The following is a 26216-nucleotide window of genomic DNA, read 5'->3' as shown; positions in this document are numbered from 1 at the left end:
GTATCTTTCAAGTGCTTACTCTTGGCTTTTTGGAGAAGCCAAAAAGTCATTTCAGTAGATCACATTATCTTAAGCCCATTTTAATAAGGACCCTAGCTTTCCAACTGTCTTGATTACTACCTTGCTTGCTTCTTTCATTCCCGTTTAAAATTGGATCACCTGAAAAGCATAATAAAAAATATATTATTTCTTTTTTTTTGCAGGAAAAGAGAGAATAATTGGCAAGTTTTAACTTAAAACACTGCACAAACCCGTACCTCAGAAAGCTGAATGTAGTATTAGGATGTCCCCTCTATTAAAAAGCGTATGACCTTTGCTGCCTGTGCATTTGCCTGGACCAAGCTAGGAGTGCCAAATGCTGCACATTACATTCCCTTCACAGAAGAGGAACATAGTAATTTCTTTAACTGCACAGAATGTCAGAATCTGCCCTGTGTGCCCCCTTTCTCTCTGCTTATGTTGCTCAAGGTCAAGCCATAGGTCCTTGACTGTCCTTCCTCTACGAGCGATCTTGTGCAGCTTCTGTCTTCTCCATGCTTGCAGGTTAGTAGCTGACAAACCCTCTGATGCAGAGAACATGACTGTAGTATTTTTGTTTCTGTCTGTGTCAAAGACCATTTCACTACTACTCTAAGGAAACCAGACTCGTTGTTGCTGCTGTTGTTCTTCTCAATACCCACAATCTATCTTTTCTAATCCCTAACTGGGATTTAGTATTTCAGAGCTTTCCAATGATCAGAAGTATAGGTACTCTAACACTAAATGAGATCCAGGACTTGTCAAACTCAATTGGTCTTTTTTATTATCATGTTGTGTTTCTTTATATCCCCATAGATAAGGACTGGATGTTGCCAAAGAATTCCTTGTAACTCAAAAACTGCAAGAAACCAGTGCAGTGAAGTCATGAAGACTTACAGAGGGCACAGTATGCCATTTCTGAGAAACTGCATGTCACAGAATTAGAAACTTCTGTTTCTACTCTGGTTTTGTAGACAAATAGACATTGCTAAGCAAGACAGAAGAGAATTTTACAGTTATTATTCTTGTAATTTGATTTTAATCTCTTTAATTCCAAAATATTTTAATAATTGGTATGTTCTTGATTCTTCAGTTTAACTGTTCAGTTTTGTTCCTGATTCCTAACTGGATATACCAAGTCTCCCAACTATAAAAATTAGTGCAGCAGACACATTACAATAATGACCATAAGGTAGTTTTTACAGGCATTTCACAAAATGAGTGTGTCTTGGTTTGAAAAGACAGGTGTCTGCTGAGGAAGGCAGGAGCCTCCCCTGGAACAGAAAATGTAAACCTACTCCCTCCAAATTGTTATAATTTTGAAATTAAGGGGGCTCTCAGGCAAAGGTATGGGACCAGGCATAACAGTTCTTTATTAGGGAAGAAAATAAAAATAAAATAAACAAGGCATACAAAACAACACTGACAGAGTCAGAATACAACCTGACACCCTGTTGGTCAGGTTGTTGGTAGCAGTCACACTGAAATGTTGGCTGCTGTCCTCAGATGTGGTTCTGTGGAAGCAGTAAGCCTGTAGAAAGGTGTAGTCCTCTGAAGATCCAGTGAAGAAGACAGCTGCTCCTCTGGTAATCCAGTGGGAAAAGGCTGCCTGTGGTGTTCCAAATCTGAGATTCTATCCAGGTAGGAATGCCTGGCTCCTCCCCCTGGGCAGAGCATCTCACAAGGGGATGATGTAATTTTATCAGTCATGGAGTGAGACTCAGTGACCCAGTGACAGAAGACATCTCCCCGGAGGGAGGATGGCTTGTGTAAGAGACAAAGAAAACTGCCCAGTTAACAGAAGATAACCGCCCCATCAGATAGGAATAGAATACACCCCCCCCCTTTCTAACCTAAGACAAAGTGTGAGAATCCATGCCCATGTCTGATACTGACTGCAGCATGAAACTTTCAGAAAATCCTTCCAAAGTTATGTCCGTTATGTGTACTTCAGAGGTTTTTCCACCTTGTACATGGTTTTTATGATACACCATTGATTGTGTCATTAACATTTTCAAATTAAACATTCCAAAGAAAAACATCGTTCTTTGAATGCCCTTTTAAAATCGTAGTCGAATCTTAAAAATCTTAGTAAAATTACTCTAAATAACTGGGCAAGAGTTTGTTTATTCCTTTTGGTGGTATTCTCCAGGCTATAGATGAAAGCAATGCATGTTGAAGTAGTGCTGATTTAATGCAGTTGTCTAGTCATAGTACAAATGCAGGACATTTCTGAATTACCTTGATTGTTTCAAGAGGCAGAAAATACAGTAGAATAGTCTATTTTATACTGTTCCCTTTAAAATTCAGAAAACAACAGTTCAAAGATTGACTGACCTAATAAAAGTTTCCGACCACTGTATTTGTACATGATCATGGCAAAAGTTGTTTTTATTCTAACAAATAAAACTCTAATTCAAGTAAAATTTCTAACAAGAAAGAATATGGAAAATTGATTGAAAATAAACCATAAAATTCAGTATTTGCTCATTGATACAAAATTCAGTCATTCTGGATCATGTAACATTTATTGTAATGATAGATGTTTAATAGTTCTTTTTTGGGTAACACTGTAAATTGAAAAAGTGCTTCCAAATTAATTAAAACCAGCCCTCTGCCAACAACCTGACAATGTAATTTGGCTTTGTGGTAGAGAAACAGCAGGTGCTTAAAGAAAAATCATGGAATGGAACACAGGAAATTTCCTGGCAGGAAGTGTTATTTGAAGGAAGGAGGAATTTTAACCAATGCAGCAGCCAAGCACCACACTACTGCTTATTCACTCCCCCAGCAGTGGGATCAGAGAGAGAATCGAAGGGTAAAAGCAAGAAAACATATGCATTGAGATAATAAGAGCTTAATAGGGAATGCTGAAGCTGCACACACTAGCAAAACAAAACGGAATTCCTTCACCATTTCCCAGGTTTTCAACCATCTCCAGGAAGCAGGGCTCCATTGTGTAAAAATTACTTGGGAAGGCAAATGCCATCACTTGGAACATTTTCCCCTTCCTTCTCCCCCTCCCCAGCTCTAAGTAGTGAGCATGACATCCTATGATATGGTCAGTTGAGGTCACTGTGTCACCCTGTGTACCCTCCTAACTTCTTGTCTGCCACCAGCCTCCTCACTGAGCGAGTGATGTGAAGAGGAAAAAGGCTTTGGCTCTGGTAACCACTTCTAAGCAATAAAAAAACATCCCTGTTTTATCCATACTCAGTTCATCACAAATCCTAAACAGTCCCATACTAGCCACTGTGAAGAGAATTACCTCTATCTCAGCCAAAACCAGTCCAAGGGGACAGAAAAGGGTGCAAGTGAAGCCAAGTAATAGCTGACATATTAGATGCTATTGTATGTGGAATGGCATATCTATACCATATACCATAAAAGATTACTTGAGGAGTAATTCCACTCTGAGATTAAAAGTGTTCTTGATGAAAGATGAATCTGACTGCTTCAAGAGGAAAATGCCCATTCTGATTTATCTGGAGAAATACAGACACAAATATGGGGGAAAGTCTAATTTGTGATTAAAATACAGAAATTTTGGATCAGATGTTGAATTAAATAAAACTGGTGTTTCAGTAGTAAAAGACATTGTATTGGAAAGAGAAAGTATTGGAAGAGAAAAATAAGGCTAGAAACAGGGCAGAGATTAAAAAATGCATAAATAAATAATTGAATAGAAGGAAAACCAGCAGGGAGTAGAGGTGGAAAAACCCAGATGCTCTTCTAAATAGGACATGAGAAGCTGTTTTTTATTGTAATGATAATAACTGAACTCTTCATCTGCTTTGAACTACTCCCATTTGGCTGCTTCTTTGTTGCTTTTACATTTTGTATCCTATGTTAACATATGCTGTGTGCTAAAGTTAGAAGTGGTCTCACAATTACGACTGCTTTACCCTTCCTTTCTTAATTTGACCTTATGTGTCTCTTGAGAGAATCATCAGAGCACACAGTAAGGCAAGAGATGTCTTTCATGGTTGTCTCCATGCACAAGAACCCTAGCAAAGGCCCCTTCAGTCACCGCCACAAAAGAAAATATTCAAGTAAGACAAGTGAGGGCAATGGACTCATTAAGGGAAGTACTAGTGACCTCCTGGCAGAAATCCAAAGAGCTTGCAAGGGAATGGGGATTAAAATACCCATATGCTTGCTCAGCCTGTGTGGTTTGGCTGGCATGAAAGCAAAATAACAAGCTCATCCCTTAGGAAGAGAGGACTAGACATTAAGCAAAGCAGCTGAGGGTCATCTGGCATTCCAGAAATGGAGATAAAGGCAGTGTAATGGTCCAGTAAATCTGACTGGAGGCCAGAGCCAGGAATCCTGATTGTCTGTTGTAGTTCACCCTGTGGCTAAAGGCTAGTGGTTCCATCTTCCTGTCTCTTTGTCTCCACAGCAGAAAATGTGGGGGATGATACTAAAAACTTTTGCAGGTATTTTCTGTTACTTAATTTAGTAACATTTTGAAAAAGAAAAATGTACCTGGAAACATTAAATTTGTTTAACCATCTTGTTTGTACCTTAGAAATCCTCATGTGTACAACTATTACATTCAGCAAGTTTACACTGTAATTAATTTTATAAAGCCAGCAGCATGAGCATTTCCAAGCAATACAGAGAACAAAAGCTACACATTCCTTGGAACTGGTCCCTGGAGTCCTTTGTGTGGGGATGGATAGGCAGAGAGCGACAGATATTTGTGGGCACAATGGAAAAATCCTGAGAGAGACTTTATATTATGTATAATAATATAACCTTGCTCCAGTAATAACAAATGACCATTCTTAAATCCTCTGATTTGGGTGGTAAAGTGGAGAAAAAGGAGGAGGAGGTAAAATATGATTTAATAGGAATCAGTTTGCACATAGGGTTGCTAATGGAGGCTGAGAAAGTTTGCTGACTGGAGAAGACTTAGTCAAGGTGGAGTACGCCCCTCCCAATCTATTTACTCCTTAGAAGTAGTAGAGTGACAAGACAGGAGGCTGAAGTGGGGACATGAGGTGGAGGGACAGGGATTGAGATGGAGCATGCTCTACAGCCACTGTTGTTATGATACAAATTTCTCCTTTAATTTCTTTTTTCTTCTTCCCACCCTTTGCTTTTATTCTTCCCTGTACCCTGTCTTTGTTCTGTTTTTGCCTGTTGCTCTGTCTGAGTCTGGCAGAGCTGCAGGAAGGCAGTGCTCCTGAGAGCGGCTCATTGAACTAATTTCACAGGGGAGGGCTGTGCGTGTGGATTAGAGAGTGGCTAATGGGGCATTGCAAATACCTGAGGGTCATGTCTCATTACCATGGCGAGCCAGATTTCTTCACATGAACTGAGTTCATTTGTGTCTAGGAAGAGGCTTTCAGCTTTAATATACACTAAACTTTCTTCCTCCATGATACCGGACTTGGTTGCTCTGAAAGCTGTACCCCAGGCTGCTGTCAATCAGCACTATCTACAATTCATCCAGCCCCCTAAGATGCAAGTTTTTCAGAGTGGTGTTTTCATTAAGGTTCTTAACTGTGGCTCATCTCCTGCTGATACTGCATAAAACCTGCCAAAAGCCTTCTTTTGTAGATAGAAATGAATCTTGATTGGTTTCCAAACATTCTGTCAAGAAATTGTACATAGCATATAAGCTCTGAAAAGCAAGGTGGGTTTTTTTTTTCCATTAGCATTTCAGTACAGGCATTTGTCTACTTTTATCCACATATGGTTTGGTTTTTTGAAAAAAAAGTCAAATATTTCAAATTCAGTACAGCTGAATGCTTCCTTTCGTATTGCTTAGCATGAAGAAGAGTAATCAGAAAGAGAAATAAGCAGGACTAGCAGTTTTATACACTTTGTGTTTTTAAAATTACTTTCTGTCTAAATAAAGGTGTCAAAGTTTTATAGTTTCTATTCAACTCAATACGTTCATGTGTGATTTTAAATAGTAATGTTAATGTAAGTAGGATGTATTCTCCAATATACAACATCTTTATTTCCTCTTCTTTCCCCAGCACTGCAGTGACAACACCCACCATTGCCAATCAGATATGAATATAGTAGGTGCTTGGAAGAGAGGATACACTGGAAAGAATGTTGTGGTCACCATCCTGGATGACGGCATTGAAAGAAACCACCCAGACTTGATGCAGAATTATGTGAGTGTCCACAGGAACCCCCAGATTTCCTGCTTTGATATTACTCAAAAATAATTTGCTGCTTCTAGAAAGATGGAGAAAAAGAGGAGGGAAGGGGGAAGAATCATACAAGTGTTTCCTCAAATGTTAACCCCAATGGGAGGAAGTAAAACAGGTTTTGATAATATGTGTTGTTTTAGTTAAGACTGTGTTTCATCTGAACGTATTTAATATCTGGATGCCTCTTGTAGCTGTCCTGAATATCTGAAGAACTGGAACCAGTTACTGGATATTTTTTGTCTCTTCTGCAATTTTTTTTACTTAATATCTTCACACTTTCAGAACTTAGAAATGGAATACACTGCTTTTCAGTTAACACATGCAGCTGAATTCCATATTTGGCCAATACATTTAGTCAGTGAGACAGAAGCTTTTCTCAAAGACAGTAATTTTACAGTAATCCTTTCATGCATTAATTTTAAAGCTGTTTATCATACTGCTAGAAACAATATAAAAGGAAAAGTATATGACCTTTCATGATTCACTCAGTTAAGAACAGTGAATAACTCAGAAAGAATATTCTGTTTTAGAATATTCTTTCTAATAAATCTCTTTTAACTCTACTGAGTACCCTCACAATTTGTGATAGAGCTGCATCCATTGTTTTCTATGTTCTGTGTGTCACTTTGCCTAAGGAGCTTTCTGTATGCTTGTGGTTCACCATATTTAGATGACTGATTTAATCTGTCTTGGAAGCTGATAACATAAGGAGAATCTTCTTCTCTAGTGGGTTACTTCCTGTGTTGGAGTTTAAAGATGTTCAGAGCATCAGGTCCACATTTTACTGGAGTGGTTTGTCCTATCTTTTGGAAGTAGGCATTAGTTGAAGGCATGTAACTGTGAGGACCTTATGATTTGTCTGAAATAAAGTGTGCAAGGTGTACTTGTACTTCTACACAGAGCAATAAAAGAAGCAAATATATTTGGATTGAGCTGGACTGGTGAAGATGACCATGGTGAAGGCATGCACATACCTTCATTCCCATTACAAATTTAGATCTTATTAAAGAGCTCTAAACACAGGCTTCTTGCCAGCAAGCTTATTACTTCCTGATAGAGCATTAAGAGATTTTGACAAAGACATCTTTAATGACCCATTAAAAACTACAATGGTATCCACAGTTTAAAGCCACTTATTTTAAATTAGCCATATTTACATATGTATCCCTCCCTATGGTACATGTGGAACTCAGCTTGGAGGGTGTGAAAACAAATGGGGGGCAATTGCCCAATTTGTCAATGTATGTTTGATCTTATCACATGACACATCTTTCATTTTAATATCTTAAATTATTTAAATAAAGCAGATAAAGTTTTACCTCCTCAGTGAATGACCCAGATTGTATCAGGTCACTTCATACCAGTACTGCCCTACCACTGAATTTAAAGCAACTATTTATATCCTTACCACTCCTCTCTCCCTTTCCTGATGCCAGCAAGGAATTTCCCAAAATCATAAGCAATACACATTGCTTGTTTGATCACAAATGCATTCTATATCTCAGATTATAGGTGATGGGGCTACAAAAAGGAATATTTGAGGTAGATGTGTTTTGAACAAACAAGAGTTTAAAAATTGCTGTTTGCCATGTCAACACACCACATGTCACTGCATCATTAATGAGAGCCATACAAACCAGCAGCTGTTCACTCTAGGAACCCTTTTCAACTGTAAGAACCATGATAAATATGGAACAAAAAGACAGATATCTTGCAGATATTTGAAACAGTTATACTCCCAAGGAAATGGGGAAGCAGTTTGTGTTGCTTTCCAAGATGTAATTTTATAACAATATTTTTAAGAAAATTATATTATTCTTATTTCTTGAAACCATGTCTGAAATTTCAGTTATAGTCACGAAGATAATTTTTTGAATCTTAAAACATTCAGCAAAATCTCAGTTTTGAGAATAAACTCTCTTAACTTCTTAAAGGTTCTTAGAAGAGAAGTGGTCTTCTGGTTAAATGAAACACCATTTTCTATTTCCTTCCTAGTGCTGGACCTATACTTTGTCAGAGCATTTTTTATTCTTCTGTGTTTTCCAAAATTAAAATAAAATATATAATTCTTGTATATAATGCTTTCCTAAAAGACAGTTGCCATAAAATCACAGGAATATTAAGTTAGCTTATTTACTCTTTTTGTAGGAACCTGGTAGTGAATGTATAGGTCCATGGAGTAGATGGCTAATTAATTAGCAACTGGTTTTCTTTCTTCTGTTGGATACAGGATTCGCAAGCCAGTTTTGATGTAAATGGAAATGATTTTGACCCTATGCCTCGATATGATGCCAGCAACGAGAACAAGTAAGGCACTATGACACTCTTCACATTTCTAATCTGAGCCATCAGATAGAAAGTACCAGTTAGTCTATGAAACTCTACAAAACTTTATTCCTCATAAAACAGAATGATCTGCATTAAAATCTTTGTGAAATACATGTTTTTGTCTTTTCCATGCGCACATATGACTCTTTGAAATAATTTGAAACTATCTGAAAACACATAAAAATCATTCTGAGAGATCTGGGCATGTGAAATCAACAATTTTCCATCCCTTTGGGAAGCAGAATATATGGGATGGCTTGCTTTTCTTAAATATCATTTCATTGAATTATTAGGGTGTTATTTTGTGTTACAACTGTCCTAGTTTCTGAGTCTCTCGAACTTTTTAGAATTTTTTTATTGAAGTTGGCGAATTAGTAGAGGTTGTTGCTTTTTTTCCCCTGCAACAATGTGTTGGAGATAAAAGTGATGGAGATTTTTCATTTGGAGTTAGATAAAAGCACAGAAGTGGGAATTCTGGCAGGTTATATCTGTGTCAGATGACTAGTTGGAGATATCTCAATGAATGACATATTTCCCTCTCAGAGTTCTGCTTTCTGATATTTCTCATTCCAACTTGCTCTTTGTATGTGCTCTAGTTAAGGCTTGGAGAAGATCAGGGAGGACACTTCACCTCAGGAAGTGGGCCACCTTTCAGCTCACTGGGTATTTGAGGACAGTTATTTGTTGGTAACACCTTCTTAGCTAGGTACTTGGCAGAAAGAAACACCTTTCTGTGGAATTGCATCTTTTGAAGGAAGGAGGATCCTCTTGTTGTCAATATGTTAACTATGCCTTTTGTTTTCTTGAGATTTGGGTTCTTGGGTTTTGTTTTTTTTTTTGAATTGTGGAAAGCATTTAATACTTTCTGCCTACAGAAAAGAAACTACAAAGATTGAAACCTTGTCCTTAACAAAATGCTTTGGGGGTTGTGTTGTTTCTTTCCTACAAAGAAATTTTGTCCAGAAGAATGCAGCAGGTGAAAGCTGGGAGTCAGCTACAAAATTTAACATTGATTTAACTGCAGAAGCAAGTTGGAGCAACCTTGGATCACGCTTAGATAGGAGAATCTTCTCCTGGTCAAAACTTTCTTCATAAAGGCAGCAAAGGCTGTTACATCATAATAGGACAGGCTGAAGAACAGGGCCTTGTTACTTGCCCTCTGCAAATACTCTTCACCTGAGCTGCTGTGTTTGCATCACAGCACATCCCTCTCTTCCGCTGTCCAGCACACACGTATCCCTACATGCACTTCAGGGTACATCCTGGCCCATCTGTGAGAAGATGTTCCTCTTCTTAGACTTGGGGTATAACAAGGGTACGCTTGGAGATTGAAATTTCAGTGCACTTTCAAGGACTTCTGGGTGCAGCAAGAAGCCACATACCTTTACCTGTGAAGTTGAATCTTTTTTTCTGGCTGAATACTGAAGTTACTTGCTTACAAAGCATGTCCAGAAAAGGGAGTCTGCTTTCTTTTTTATTAGTAGTTAAAGTTTTATAGAGGATATAAATTTGGACTGCTTTTTTATGTCCTAGAGCCTAGGGCATTTTAGTTTTCATACCCTGCCTCCCCCTTAAGTGCTTTCACTGCCCAGTTTCCAAGTTTCTGCAGTGAAATGTGGTGATAGGAGGGCAGAAGCTGTGCTGTACTGAGCTTTGTCAGTGTTATCAGGAGGTATAGTGTCAGGTCAGCTTTTGGACGCCAAGGATACATGAAGCATGTTTTCAGTGTAAGATTACTTGGCAGCCTAACCTCTGCTACCGACTTAGAGGCTCAATGTTTCCAATTAGCAGACCCACAAAGTGTGATAATCAGCAGCTAATCACCTCCAGTTTTTGCAGCTCTTGCCCTTTGTTCCTAGTTGCCCCTAGACTAAACAAAGAGTTAAACCACTGCACGGGTACTGAAAGGCATTACTATAGCCTGTCTGTATTTTTTGTATCTAAAACACTTTCAGAAATTGGGGCAGCAATTCAGATTGTCCAGCATACATGACCATGTGGCACTAGATACTTAAGTTGTGTCAGAAGTCAAGCTAAACACAGGCAGGGAACATTCTGAAAGCCATGCATTTCAGAGACTTCATACTGTGTAGATCAGTTTGGTTGATTCCTGCTTCCTGCGGTAGCAGCTGGACAGACAAAATTGCTTTATAGTAATTTGTGTTTTTCAGTGAAGGTGGCATCTACAAATGCGCTGTCGTTTTCATGATGATCTAGTTTATTCTGCCTCATTTTATAATCCAGCTTTTAAGGGATGGAATGATAAAGAGCAAAAGGAATTGCTATAAAAATACACAGGTGTCTGGGCAGCTCTGCATGCAGCTGTGAAACATCAGAGTATTGGATCTGTGTGCTATCTTTTCACTTTTAATTAGAGTGAAGACCTTCTGTTGCTGAGACTTATTGGTCAAAAATTAGGGGGCAAAAAAAAATTAACTGTAAATTACTTTAGTGTGAGCACCAGAGTGGCACTTTCTAAAATTACATTTTGGAAGTTCTACGTTAAATCTTCTATTAGCTAAGGAGAACAGGAGGGTAGGAAGAAACATTAGACTAGTCTTTCAAGGCTTGTAGTCAAAATGGGTGGGATGATAGTTTCTTTAACTACTATGGTATGTAGGCATACTGCCAAAAGTTTCCTTTGGTTTCTACAAATTGCCAGCAAATCACAAAGCTTCTAAATGGTACAGACTTAACTAGAGTTTCCCTTTGCTTGGAGGCAGTCAGCTGTGGATGAAGTAATTTGTGCTATGCAAGGCATCTTGTTTTGGTTTACTGCTTTATTCTTTTTTCTGTTATTCCACTGTTGTTTGTTAACATCTATGTTTACAAAACTAGGCATTATCAGTCTCAGGTCCATGACAGAATGCAAATGGAATCACTGAAATAGTACTGTGCTTATTGTATAGCCTCAGGAAAAAAACAGAAATGTTCATAGTATTTTTTTATTTGACCAAAAACTACTTTTTCTGTTTCATAAGAAATTTCTTAGGGATCATATTTCAAAGGTTGGGTTTTACTGTGGTGATGGGTACTTTTATAAAACAGAGGGACTTTAAAAAAACTCCTTTAAATAATACCAGTTGATTTAATGCAGTTCCTATTAAACTTACATAAGAAAAAGTAAAAGTGAGCTGTTATTTCTGTTTTGGAGATACTGAGTCATTCTTTGGATGCCTCTTCAACATTTTTCAATGATGCATCCTACTACATAAATAATTTATTTCAATAACCTCCTAAATTGCTTTTTAATGAGTGTAAGATTTTTGAGAGACAACAATTCTTGTCATTCAAAAGTTATTGGAAACAGAATCTCTTATATTTAAACTTTGCAATACGGGGAGAATTTCACAGCATTTCTCACAAACAAAAAAATTAGTGAGTTGGTGAGTTTCGGTCCTGTTTGATCCAACACATTGGCATTGTTTTGCCACGGCATCCACTGTGATTCATTATTACTTCCATTTGCCAATCACATTAATATAGATGCCCAATAAAACGCCAGAGTCTTAATTTTCTTCAGAGAGTGACAAACTGCTAGTTTATACTCTTTGCTTATGGTGAAGGTCTGTAGTCCATCCAGAGTCATTTAATCATGTTGGATACAAGATACTTGATAGGCAGATGAGCTTCTGTTTCTGCCTGGATCGTCAGTAGAAGAAAATTGAAAAGCATTATTGCCTGCTGTGACACTCTTCAGTGCAGATACCTGAAGAACTGAGCACAGCAAACACAGAGAGCCTCAAGTCTCTCACTGGTGGCTTGAAAGATCATTTCAAAAGATTCCTACAGCAGCAATGTGACAGAAAGGAATGCTGACAACTGGGAGTATCTTTCTATGCAGTTTGAGTGCTGGTATGCACCTGTTGATATTGATTTTAAATTTGCTGTATTGTGTGCTGCAGACAAAGCAGAAGGGAAGATAAACTGTACAGAGAAGCGCTGCTGCATCCTGTACTTTCAGCTGGAGTAAGGTATCAGCTCTTAGGTAAAGGCATTTTTTTTCAGAGGGAATCTCAATTTTGTTTGGTACTCTTCTGTACCCTGACTTTTTAACATGACGTTCTCCTGCCTCTGGAGGCTAGAAAAAAAAAAGCATGAAGTGGTGTTGTCAACTGGCTGAGTGCAGTCTGTTTTATGCCAGAAAAGCATCTCTGATAGCACAGAAATACTCCTTAAGGGGGAGGTAATTTAGGATGGAGAATTCACTTAATGTGTATGTGCGTTTCAGATCAACAGAATTAAATGCTTACAACAAGTGTGGTATTATTGATTCCAGGTACTAATGACTAAATGTCAGGTGTCTAGTGTATCTCAGTGTCACTGCAAATTTCATGGACTTCAGTTAGAATTCTTAGGAGTTGCAGATATTGGATTGTTCTCTAACTGGTGACATGTTCATGTGTGAAAACCAGGATCTGAACCAAGCAGTCAGAGGTCATTGGTATAGAAGCTGCAGTCAGTGACTGCAATCCTGATTTATTGTGTTTTGGTTGTATTTTGATTCTAAACTCATTGCTGTTATGGCCACAACCTACTGTGCTGCAATTTTAGCAGATGTTAATAATGAAATTTAGTCTGTTTCAGCTTACAGACTGAGATGCCACTTTTTACAAGGCACATTTTTAGTGATTTATCAGCTAATCTCCAAGTTACAGTCTAGTGACCTGTCATGGTTTAGAAATGGTGTTCCACAGTTTACTGTTCCCACTAAATACTAAAAACCTTGTGTTGCTCCTTTCACTTCTTCCTGCTCCCTTACAGTGGGGCTGGAGAGGAGAATTGGAGACACAGAAGGTGAAGATCAGTTGGCTGAAATAACAACAGTTTACTGGGAACAGCAAAGAAATAAGAAGGCCAATAAAAGAGTGTGCAAGAGAGGTGAGCAATCCACATGTGATTGGTCACCACAGAACCTAGCACCAGACCTCACAGTCCTGCAAACCAGCAGTCCCACAAGCAACACCCGTCTGAACAACACTCCTCTCCCCTTCACAGCTCAAGGTGGCCTCATCCCTCCTGGCTGTTGCAAAAATTAACCCTCTCCTGGCCAGAACCAAGTCATGACCCAACCAAGGGCCATGGGGCATATGGTGCATGGAGAATATCTTACTGCGTGACGTACTATCTCTTACCGGTAGTTAAAGGTTCCAGTATAAAACTGTAAAAATAAGGAAGATAAACTTTGCAGCTTGCAGAATTGTACTGTGATGGAGTATAATAATTTTACAGGTTCATTTGGAGCAATTTTTTCTTTCTGTTTTAACTGTTACTTAGAGTCTTTGGATGCTGTTATACAACGTGCTTATCCTTCAGCTTGCTATGCCTCAGGGGCAATCATCATACATGCTTCATTATTCTCTCTCAGGGTAGAACTGAAAACATGTAGGTAGAATCTTTAAGCAGAAAACTTTCTTTTCTAGAAAGGACAATTGTTGTAAAAACATGGAGCACAAATCCTTACTATGTATTGCATCTGATAATGTTTTTCTTTTAATGCAAAACAGGTGTTTTGCATGGGACGAGATGAGGTGTGCAATGAAACAGAACAAACAAACTAATAGATGATGTTTTGAAGTTCTCATGCTTTGCTATTTCAGAAGAAAATGTTTGTTCATTTGAAGTTTTCTGAAAGTAAGGGGGATCTTAGACTTACTGGAAGCTGAGGACAATTACCCAGGCTAGAGGAGGGGCAGTCTCTGTTAAGTCAATTCACCTACCCATGGTAGGCACCCCTCATCACTGCTGTTTATGATCAGTCCTTGATGACAGCATTTCATATTCACAAGACACTAAAAACTTCATTGGACTACAAGCCTTGGTTAAGTAGCCTTTTGATCTAGGTTCCAGCTTCAATAGTGGAAAATCTCATCATGAAGGTTTTGTCAGATTGCCAAATATTGTCTTTTTGTTAATCTCTTCTAATCTGCTCATTATGTTATCACACTGTGTTACATAGTCCTGTCTGACAACCATAAGTGGTATAATTTATAATTTTTTAGAGCCATAGGAAAGGAAATTCTCTGAGTAGTCATTGAAAGTGAGAGGACTGAAACAGAGGAATGAACAAAACCCAAATTCTGCTAGAATTTCAATTGAAATATGAAAAAAATAGTCTTTTATCTATACTCTGGTATCAGTCACTGACCAGTTTTGTTTACTGCTTAATTGGTGTTTGAGGAACAGTGCTCTTCCTTTTTATGTTGTATAAGACTCTCGTGGTCTCAAAACATTTAACCACAACACTTAAGGGAAGCCTTCTTTCTGTTTCTAATTACTGAAGTACCAGACAATGAGCTCAGAAATAAAATTAAGTTCTGAAGCATTATGCAATTGCTTCTAGTGCTTTTATGTAAATTACTGATCACAATGAGTCAGATATTCCCTTACAATTCAAAGTCAACAATAGGAGGGATACAAACTTTTCTGAATTCTTTTTTATCAAGAGTTGGATGTGAAAGGTTTTTTCAAAAGTTCTTTTTCCCAGAGTAGTTATTTTTTCTAAGTAGGTGTCTGTATTTTGAGGTTTTGAACTTAGCGGGGGAGAATTTGCAGCTACAGTAGGCTAGTCTTGATGTGGTAAAATGATAAACCAGTTTCAAGTTGCATGCATGTATACATATACAGCTGAATAGAATTTGAAAGCACAAATACATTTTTTGTGTGCTTTCCACTCTTCAGACATTATAGGTATGGGTGAAAGTTAAAGAGGGGATCCATGTTGATCCATGGTCATTGATTTTGCAAGATGATTTCATAGTAAGCACAGTAAAAGGTAGTGCAAAATGTGGTGCATTGGGATTTTTCAGCCGGCACAAGTGTAGCATTGATTACTCTTCTAATGTTTGTGGCATCAAGGCTGACCTCTAATTATAGATTTGATAAAGCAATTGTGAATCCAGTGTCAAAAGCTTTTAAATGGAAGCATTTTTATAAATATACTGTTAATGGCTGAACTTTGCAAAGTTATGACAGAAATTAATGTCTTAATGGCGTTACTAGAGGTGTTCTATAAGAAATTTTCAGATGCCGCTTTTTTTTACAAATTAAAATATGTGCATTTATAACGTTATTGTTGCTGGCAGGTTTATTTTTATAACCTTGATTTACATTTCTGTGATTTTCTTGAAGATATGGTCAGATTTTTACCTCAGACAATTTATCAAAGTCAGATTTCTCTCTTGAAGACAAATTGTCTTTTTTCCTTTTCCTGAAGGAAAATAATCAAGATAGGGAAATTCAAAAACAGATGTAAAGGAATGGATATTACAGATGTAGATTGCACTGATGAGTATAACCTGGTTTAAAAATTACTTGTACTGCTATACAGACTCAAAGCAATCATCAAATATCTGGTGTTAGAAAACTGAGGAGGAGACTATGGCTTGTTTACTTAGCCAAAATGTGTGATGGTGAGGCTGTTGGCTAGTTTTGTTGAAGAATGGCAAAGACAGTGTAGTGAGAAGGTATGTTTTACTTCTCCTTTCAGCCCCAACTTATGTTCCTGCACTTCTTAAGACTCTATGAACATCAGTTGAAGAGCTGCTAACTTGTTCTGCACTGACGTGAGTGTGTGAGAATTAGACTTCTAATGCTGAAACTGTTCTTCCAATTAAAAGGAAACTTTGCTCCTGCTGAATGAATTATATAAGTTTCATTGAAAAGCAATTATCAACAAAGATAAAAGTAGGACTTGAATTTTTTTCAACAATTTCCTCATTCATTTTTTAAATGCATCTTTAAGGAAAAATGGAAGGTCTGTTTAATGCAGAATAGCATTATGAAATTTAGGATTAAGCAAGGTACGTATCTTGCACAGTGCAGTTGAAATTGCACTCAGAATTTAAGAAGAGTAGGAAGTATGTCTCTGAGCTGGGATATGTTGCAGATCCAGAGTTACATAATCTTAATTTCTTTAAAACGTTTTCACAGCAGTTGTCCACTATGAAAAATGGAGTATGCAGACTAGATGAAGATCCATCCACACCTTTGTGCACATCACTGTATTGCTCCTCCTTTTTGTGTTGTGACTTTAGTGCCCTTGCATCTGTCAGTATCTTTCTTGCCTGAAAGAAAATTTTCCCTAAGAGGGTTGCCCTAAACTGTTCTTGGGATCTCCAGAGGCTTCCAGGACTTCTTTTCCTGCCGAGGACATCTAATCATGAAACTTCAGATTTGCATTCTTGTATTCATAAGATATTTTTCATTTCTGCTTAGGTCTCATTTCAGTAGAAGTGATGCAAAATATTTTTGAGAAGTATTCTTTTCTGTGTCATTGGGACTTCTGTTACACAGAAGTGTGGAGATTTTAAGTAAAATGAGATTGCTGAAGCATCTGAGATATCTTCAGATTATTCAGATTGTTGTCAGTGTGGATGAAGAACATGAATCAGAATATACAATGACTGATGATATCATATCATACAAATCTTGTGAAATAGAAATATAAAATGGAAGATAGTATATGTAAGTACATAATGTATCTGTAACAGAGCAGGCTCATGGCCATGAATTTAAGGTGATCAATTCTTCATAATAAAGGGATCCAGAAAGACTGGACATACTTTAATATGGAAATCTTAAAGACAGAGGAGCAGACCACCGTATTTGGTGAGCTATCAGGGAAGAAAATTGGTGTTACAGGGAACTTTTGCAGGAACTCAGATTAAAAAATATTGTTTTATGGCCCTTGGAAGAAGGGGCAGACAACTCATGAAGAATGTAGTGATGTTAGGTTGTAAAGAAAGAAAACTAGAAAGGTGAAATCTCAACTAGAGCTCAATCTGGCTGCTGCTGTAAAAGATCATAGAAAATGCTTTTATAAATACATTAAGAACAGAAAGAAGGCCAAGGAAAATCTCCATTCGTTATTGGACCTGGTGGGGAATATCACCAACAATGAGGAAGAGATTGAGATAACTTAATGCTTTCTTTGTCTCAGTCTTTAACAGTAAAGACAACCAACCCCCTGAACTGGTGGACAGGGACAAAAAGCAGAGTAGACCCACTTCAGTCTGGAGCAAAGTCATGAGAGACTGGCTGTGCCACTTGGAAACTCACAGGTCTAAGGGACAGAGTGGGATTCATCCAAACGTACTAAGGAAGCTGTTGAAAGAGCTCACTAAGCTGCTCTCCATTATTTGTCATCAGTCCTGGCTTACCAGGAAAATCACAGATGAATGGAAGTTGGCCACTGTGACACCCATCCCCAAGAAGGGCTGTAAGGAAGTTCCAAGGAACTACAGGCCTTTCAGCCTGACCTTGGTGCCCAGCACAGTTATAAACTGATCATCTTGAGTGTAATTACACAGCACATAGAGGACAACCAAGGGATCAGGCCTAGGCAACAGGGGTTTAGGAAATATAAGTCCTGCTTGACTAACCTGATCTCCTTTTATGACTGACTGTACTGCCGAAGGGATGATGGAAAGCCTGTGGATCTTGTCTGCCGGGACTGCAACAAAGCCTTTAATACTGCCTCCCATGTTATTCTCCTGTAAAAGCTGACAGCTCACAGCTTGGACAGATGCACTCTTCCCTGGGATGAAAGCCTGACTGGCTGTCCAGGCCCAGAATGTGGTGGTGAATGATGCTGCATCCACTTGGCATCTAGTGGTTCTCCCAGGGCTCTGTGTTAGGCCCAGTCCTGTTCAATATCTTTATTGATGATTTGGGTGGGGTAATTGAATGTAAAGTGGGTATATTTGCGGATTATGCCAGGCTGGGTGCATGTTGATCTGCTGAAGGGGAGGCAGGGTCTGCACAGGAATCTGGACAAGACGGATTGATAATCTGAGGCCAACTGTGAGGTTCAGCCAGGCCAAGTCCTGCACTTTGGTTACAGCACCCCCATGCACCACCACAGGCTGGGGACAGAGTGGCTGGAAAGTGGCCCAGGGAAAAGGACATGGGGGTGCTGGTTGACAGCCAGCTAAACATGAGCCAGAGCCTGGCCAGGTGGCCAAAAAGGCCAAAAACGCCTGTGTCAAGAATAGTGGCCAGCAGGACCAGGGAAGTGATTGCCCCCTGTACTTGGCCCTGGTGAGGCTGCTTCTGGAGTTCTATTTCCAATCTGGGCCCCTCACTTAAAGAAAGACAACGAGGTGCTGAAATGTGTCCAGGAAAGGGCAGCAGAGCTGATGAAGTGTCTAGAGGGTAAGTCCCGTGAGGAGCTGCTGAGGGTGGGGGTATTTAGCCTGGAGGAAAGGAGGCTCATGGGAGGCCTTACTGCTCTCTACTATTGCCTGAAAGGAGGTCTTAGTAAGTTGGGGGTTGGCTTCTTTGCTGAGGCAGCCAGCAACAGGATGAGAGGACATAGTCTCAAACTGCACCAGGGCAGGTCCAGGGTGGACATCAGAAAGAATTTCTTCACTGAAGAAATTGTTAAACATTGGAACAGTCTGCCTAGAGGGGTGGTGGTGTCAGTTTCCCCAGAGGCATTCAAGAAAAAGCTGGAAGTGGCACATAATGCCGTGATCTAGTTTACGTGGTGGTGATCAGTCAAAGATTTACTTCACTTGTCCTGAAAGTCTTTTCCAACTTAAATTGTTTTGTGGTTCTGTGAATGAGCATAGATTTTGGTTTAAGTCATGGTTCTGTGTTTTGTGTTGATAATTTATATTTTAGCTGCTGCTGAGCTGATTGCAGAGCACCAAGGCATTCTCAGCTACTTACACTGCCCTCTCATTCAAGGAGGCTGATCAGGGACAAGAAGCTCAAAAGTGGCACAGCTGGGACAACAGATTCCAGCTGGTCAGAGCTAACCCATGACATTTAATGGTGTGCTCTGAACTAAAGCTGGGGGGGTTATTGACAAAGTAAGTATTGATTGGAGAGTGTCTGGGCATTAAGTCTGCTTGTGGGACATGCTGAGTAATTGCCTATGGCTCACTTGGTTGTGTTTTATATATTTTCTTTTTCTTTATTTATTGAACTGTTTTTATCTCAAATAATAAGTTTTTCTCTCATCTGCTCTTTCAATTCTCCCACCAATCCCAATGTTAAGGAGGGAACAAGTGATTGGGTGGGAGCTAGCTGTCTGCCAGGGTCAGTATCTCAGCCTTTTAAAAATGTATTAGTTCTCAGGAGTTTAGTAACTAACAGCTTTGGAAGGCTTCTTTATGGCAGCATATATCTGAAGCATCATTCCTGCAAGCTCAGTTTCACTGTTAAGTTGACCATGGGATCTTTGGTAGTATAAACTACATTTTGCATTTGTAGTAGACACATTCTGTTATAAGGGTCCTACAGTCCAGGGAAGTATTCAAACATCAGCTGTTGCAGAGTTGCTGATCTTGCAGTTGCTGTGCTGGTCCATTTGCCTTTGTAAAGCATCACATAACTGGCAGGGCAATGGAGGTAGAAAAAAAAAAGAAGAGAAGTAGAAAACCAACTTTACTCCTTTGATTCCTTTAACTCATATAATTTCAGTTATTACATGTAACAACAGTAGATACATTTGTTAGAGGAAATTGTGGTATCTAGACACATCTAGGATACTTCAAATACCTAGGAAACTGTCTATCTCCAAAGCAGGTCAAGGACCCCTGAAACCTTAGAAATCAACTTGGCAGCTATAAGAACAAATAGATGAAAATCTTAAATCAAATAAATTACATTACTTGCTTTCTTCATGCTCAATTAGGTTGTGGTATCAAGTCTTTTAATTCACAATGCAAACATCTACCATAGGCAAGCAGTAATGTGGAAGAAAACATTCTTGCTTCTCATTGAAATATTCCTGCGTCTCACTGGCTTAAATGCAGTTAGCTAGCTTGTGCAAGGTTGCTAAGAAGCTGCAGTCCAAAGTTTTACTCCTGGCTTTGTTTACAGAAGTTATATGGTGATTTGCTTACAGAACAAAGAAAAGTGTATAGAACTTAAATATTTGTTCTGAAAGTTTTTATTAAGATGTGGCTATTCTAGTAGAGGTGTTTCCTTTAGTCTCAGATTTACAGTTCAAGCTTTTGGTACCTCTTCAGTAGAATGAGAATGGAAGTCTCTTCACCGAAAAGTATTACTTTTTTAATACTTTAGATATTATAGTAAAAGTGATGAAATGCATGCAAGTGCAGAATCAAATTTGTGTGGTTTAGTTAATCACTTTTTCAAAAAACAGCTGCTTCACCTGTATCCATCTCAACCAAAGCTTTCTTACTGCACAGGTGTCATAGTGCAGCCAGTATATAGTAACATTTCCCATATATACGAGTGTTCAGTCTAGGTGGTACGTTTGGAAGTTTTAGCAGCAACTTTCTAACAAGCTTTATTTATTGTGTCCAAGACTTTGTTTTCTAAGAATATCTTGGGCAAACATAGGTCGACTTTCCTGGGAATAGCAAATACATTGTGTAGCCAAAATACTAATGTTGTCGTGTTCTAGTTCCTACTCTAAACTTTCAAAGTCTATTGAAAATTGTAATAGATCATTGACTTTGGATAGCCATATATTCAAAAACACTGATAACAGTTCATTAGTGAAAGATTGCATGAACCAGAAGATTAAATTAATAGGAACCATTCATAAAGCATACCAAGAGTTTCTGATTTGTGTAAATGAACATTGGGAGTGACACTAACTTGGTTTGCAATCTGAGACCTTGTTCCCAAACTAGGATTAATTTTAGACTCAAAAGGCAAAACCTGAAACTATGCTCATTATCCATATTTTTATGTGAAGAATTACTGTAAGGCATCATTTTTCAAATTTCATCCTGAATATACTTATGTCAGGTATATTAATTTTTCATATTTCATTTTCATTTTTTGTATTTAATTTTGAGATGGAAAAGGGTAAATTAAAGTGAAATAAAATATTGTTAAAATAGTATAAGAAGCTGTCTGCAAAGAGTTTTGCTCATTTAAATATACTTACTTTTCTATCTTTCTTTACTTACATGAGAGTTTGTGTCAAGTCTTTCAAAAAAACTATAGAGGGGTAGCCATATACCCACCTTTATACCTTCTTCTCCCCAAAGAAGCAAGGTATGTCTTTTTTGTGGAAATACTGTGGATTTCAGCCAGAGATACCTGAAGTCCTGAGTGACCCAATATAGGTTACTTTACTGCTGTCATCATCTGGCAGTATTAATATGTGAGAGGGGGCCAGTATCCTAAAGAAGGAGGAGAGGTACAGGGAAAGTGGTTTATTCTGTTTGTTATTTTTAGCAGTTGCCTTGGGAAGTTTCAAGGATACCTTTATTGGGCAAGAGTACAGTGTCACCCTGCTGTTATTCAAAGTTAAACAAGTAATATTATTAGGATACTGCAAAATCTTCAGTTCTAGGACTGTGTTCTAGTCACTGAGACTGTTGTAGACTCAGAGAATTAGGAACAGAGAATTTAAATTTCATGTTGAACCAGTAATCCCAAGTGTAAAGAATTAGCTTAAAAACCAATTTTTAAAATGTATTTCTATTTTTTCTTGTATAAAAGACCATTCCTGATTTTGTCCTTTTCCCCTTATTAAGATGCGGAATGTAGTTGTTACCCTTACCATTTTGCTAGCCAAGATTTGAACTTGGGCTTTTGTTTGTCTTTTTTTCTGTATGTCATGAGCAAAGTGATAAAGCTATCTAATCTCAGAGATTAAGAATGAGAAAAGTACAGACATGTAGTCTGTTTTTACCAAGTCTTTGTGCTACAGAATCACAGGATTAACTAGGTTAAAAGACCATCAAGTCCAACCTATGATCAATCACCAGCTTGTGTTGGTTGCACTGAGTGCCACATCCAGTCTTTTCTTTAACACCTCCAGGGACAGTGACTCCCGCACCTCCCTGGGCAGCTCATTCTAATGCCCCATCACTCCTTCTGTGAAGAAATTCTTGCTAATGCCCAGCTAAACCCTTCCTGGTGCATCCTAAGACTGAGTCTTGCTGCTGCCTGGGAGAAGAAACCAACCCAATCTGCTACATCCTCCTTTCAGGGAGTTGTACAGAGTGATAAGGTCTCCCCTGAGTCTCCTTTTCTTCTGTATTCTTTAAGCTGTACAAAAAGAGACTGCCAGAATTGCTTGTAACCTCCTTGTTCTAGGATTTTCCACCCTTTCTACAGCCTCTCAATGAACCTGGTTGAGAGGTTATAAAAAGAACTGGCATTTGGTTATAAAAAGAACTTTTTGCATATGTGGCAGGATGTCTTGAAATCTAAAGAGCCTTATATGCTTCAGTTTCTAAAGGAGACAAAGTAGTGCTTTTCATTAGGTATGTCTATGTAGTCATATACTCTTCCAAGGCAGTACTAGCCTTGATTTAATTTAGGTTTAATTCCAGAGCACAGGAGGTGATCTGTACAAGTTTTACTTGAGATTTGCTTTAGTGACTTAAAAGCAAGAGTTGGATTGCCCACCTTGAGAAAGTTGCTGTACAGTTAGTATGAAAGGCAGTACGAGAAAAAAAGCTCAGCTGAAAGTTTTGCTGTCCTGGTGAATGAACTGTTGTATTTCTTCTCACCAATTTTTTTTTTTTTTTCCTTCCTGAAAAGAGGCTGAATAAAAATTTTGCCTTGGATTAAAGCATATTAAGACATCAGTAATTTTTTTTAAGTACATTAGACTATACACTTGGCTAAATATTTACTGATTTTGTTTGATATTTTTTATTCTACGTCTTATTTCATTGGTTCCATCAAACAATCTATTCATTATTTGTTTAGAAAATAAAGAAAATTGGCATATTTGTTTTATATGTTCAGTTAATTTTCCCACTTACAAAAGCAACACTGAAAATGCTAATGAAATTGTAGAGGCACATTCCTTTCCTAGGCTTGCATCAGAACTTCACACTTGTGACAAATTAACTGCTAATAGCTAACAAATGCTTAGAGAGTGGCAAGTCAGCATTGCTGCTACCCATGCTGTTAAGTTTAAAATTTGCGTGTCTGATGTGTGAAGTGTTCCATGTGTTTGTTTTAATGCTGTCATCTTTGATTTTGTGAGAAATAGATGAGATATTTTCAAGTTGTTCTAAAAGCAACTTCCCATAATCATGCAAAAAGTCATTAGCCCTGGGGACGTTGACTGGTGATCTTCCAGTCCTGTGCTGTAACCACATTACAACACTGTGATGCTGAGAAACAGTATCCTGCCTGTGATGACACCCAAGTCTTTGGCATTTTTCTTGATATCTCACATTGAAGATTTGTATAACTTGTTTTTCATATTTACTCTGTCATCTTTCTCACTGTTAATGTCCAAATATCTCTCCTTTGGGAAATAGCTTTATTATTGCTGTTTTTCAGCTGTAGCAGATTATGTTTTAAAGGCAAAAGATTGATATTTTGCTTGCCTATGCTTTTAATGTGCGACAGTTCCTTTTTATGTTCTTATTCAGATGTACCTAGAAAATCATCTCAACCTAGTGTCAATTTGGAAAGTGTTTTCCACCCTCCAGATTATTAGAGAACATTTATAGATTAACAGCTCTAAAATAATATTTTTTTAGTGTTATGTAAGACGTTAGTCTGGGATGCAATAAAGTGCATTTCTAATGATTGCTGTTAAAATATGGTTTTTCTCCAACTGTTATTATATTGTAACCCTTCAGATACCACACTTCCTGTTGAGGATTATATTGCAGTTTAAGAGACAACTTCGAAAACATTTGAAAGTTTAAGTAAAGAAGAGTTTTGCAAAAAATAAATTCCAACTCAGGTATTTTCCTACAAATACCAATAGATACCCAAATTTCTATTCTTTCTCTTTCCATAGGATTGAAATTGTTATAACCTTTAAAATTCCTTTATTCGTATAATTTTCTGTCTCCACCATCCCTGGGATTCTGCTCTGATTTATAGTAATGACTAATTTGGATTTTTATTTCTTAGTACTAATGCATTTTCTTTATGCTTAGGAAGTTTCCCTGTCTGAGAAAAAGGGCATCCCAAGAGGGCACATCAAAGCACATACAACTATACTCCAGAAATGTAGAAATACCCGCAGACATCAGCTTAGCGCATATAATTTATTAATAAATCATTCCCTGCCTGGTGAAAGGCATGTGGCTAAACTGCAGCTTCCCAGACAGAGACTGCATTGCCAAGAAATCCCTCACAGGTACCAAGTTTGGGAAGATGTGATGGGAGGAAGGTCTTTCAGTAGAGAAAGTGAGCAGAAGTGATGTTGTGCACATTACTTGGCTGTGGTGTAACCAGCATGTTTGATGATACAGTGGAAATGTAATCTTTCTGACAGGGCCTGTTGGATGTAGGTACCTAAGTAGCAGGTATCCGTATATTCCATCTGGAGACAAGGAGAAATTTGAGCTATTTGTTCCATTCTTCTCCAGGCAGCCTCCCTTCTCCATGCGTGGCTTTTATCCATTCATTTGCTCTACCAAAAGACCTTCCTCCCCATCACATCTTCCCAAACTTGGCACCTTTGAGGGATTTCTTGACAATGCAGTCTCTGTCTGGGAAGTTGCAGTTTGGCTACCTGGCTTTTGCCAGGCAGGGAATGATTTAGTAATGAATTCTATGCACTAAGCTGATGTCTGCAGGTATTTCTACATTTCTAAAGTATAGTTGTATGTGTTTTAATGTTTGAGTGATAACACCTCAAAACTTGCATGTACACCTAACAAAACCATAATAAAAAGAAAGGATGTTTGGATATAATGTCTTGTAAAACTTTTTAAGACAGATCTTTTCATTTAAATATTAAGACATTTTTAACAGGCATTACTTCAAACACAGAGCTAGAAGACTATTTGGAAATGCTTTAAAATAAAGAGGGATCTTTTCAAAACTTGTTTTCTTCTGTGATTTTTGAATTGTTTACTTCAGGCTTTTCAAATTGATTTTATAAATGGGTAAGACATTAATTTGCTGATTAAGGTAAACAGTCTTTTTTCAAATTAAGAAGAATTAGGCTTTAAAATTAGTCTTCATATGAAAAATAAACTTCAGATTTAGTCTTGAAAAATTCTCTGGTCAAGTTTGGCAACCAAATAATGGATTGTGACAGATCAATAGGAAATTAGTTGAGATAATATAATTGTGAAATCTTGAGCCAGCTTTAGAATTAATCAGTTTCCAACTTGTCAGTTTGATTTTGTGAATAAAGGTTACACTTTTCTTAGAGGTTATGTATATCTTTCTTTTCAAATAAACTGAATTATAGTCTGTGACATTTTAGCAGTTTAGCACTGATCATTTATATTTCTTATTTTTTTATTTTGTCTCTTTTTCCTAGTCCTATTTGTTATTCTTGTTTTACGTTAATCCATTCCAAGCAAGTCATCTTAGTGTCTCCTGTTTAAGTGTCTTAAAAGGGTAAGGGGGAAAAATTACCCTGATAATAATGAAATAAGAAATAACTTTACACAAACAAGCTGTACCAAAGGAAAGCAGTAGTGATTCTTGTCTGTAATATAAGCATCAACTTTATTTAAAAAGCAGCTGTGTTCTTTAAATGTCTGTGCAAACAAGTCTGTCAGCCACCAGGAGAAGAGTGTCTGTGTACCCAACTGATCTCAGCCTCCTCTGAAGTGCTTGCTGTGTAGTTTTCTATTTCTCCCTTTGACTTAAACTTCTTTCTTTTTGGCTACTCAAGCCTTATATTATCTTTCTTATTATCTACATCTTATCAAGTTCCTATCTCTTTTGCTCTGTGGGCTGAAACTCTCTATCTCCCCATCATAGCACCTCTCTAAGGTTCCCTGCCTGCTCCATCTTGCTTGCATCGCATTTTTGCAG

The 26216-nt window shown here is 38.0% G+C and overlaps 1 protein-coding gene across 1 annotated transcript in view; it reads left to right on the top strand.

Annotated features, from left to right (window-relative positions):
* The window catches only part of PCSK5 (proprotein convertase subtilisin/kexin type 5), a 171280-nt gene that overhangs the window by 64102 nt on the left and 80962 nt on the right, over positions 1 to 26216 (top strand). The window contains exons 4-5 of the mRNA XM_084225783.1: positions 6012 to 6155; positions 8425 to 8501. Of these exons, the coding sequence (XP_084081909.1) occupies positions 6012 to 6155; positions 8425 to 8501 (221 nt within the window). The remainder of the gene's footprint in view (positions 1 to 6011; positions 6156 to 8424; positions 8502 to 26216) is intronic.

The sequence above is a fragment of the Fringilla coelebs genome, assembly GCF_963513975.1.
Source record: "Fringilla coelebs genome assembly, chromosome: Z".
Classification (NCBI taxonomy): Eukaryota; Metazoa; Chordata; class Aves; order Passeriformes; family Fringillidae; genus Fringilla; species Fringilla coelebs.
Note: the sequence above shows the minus strand (reverse complement) of the source record. Positions and strands in the feature narration are given on the sequence as shown.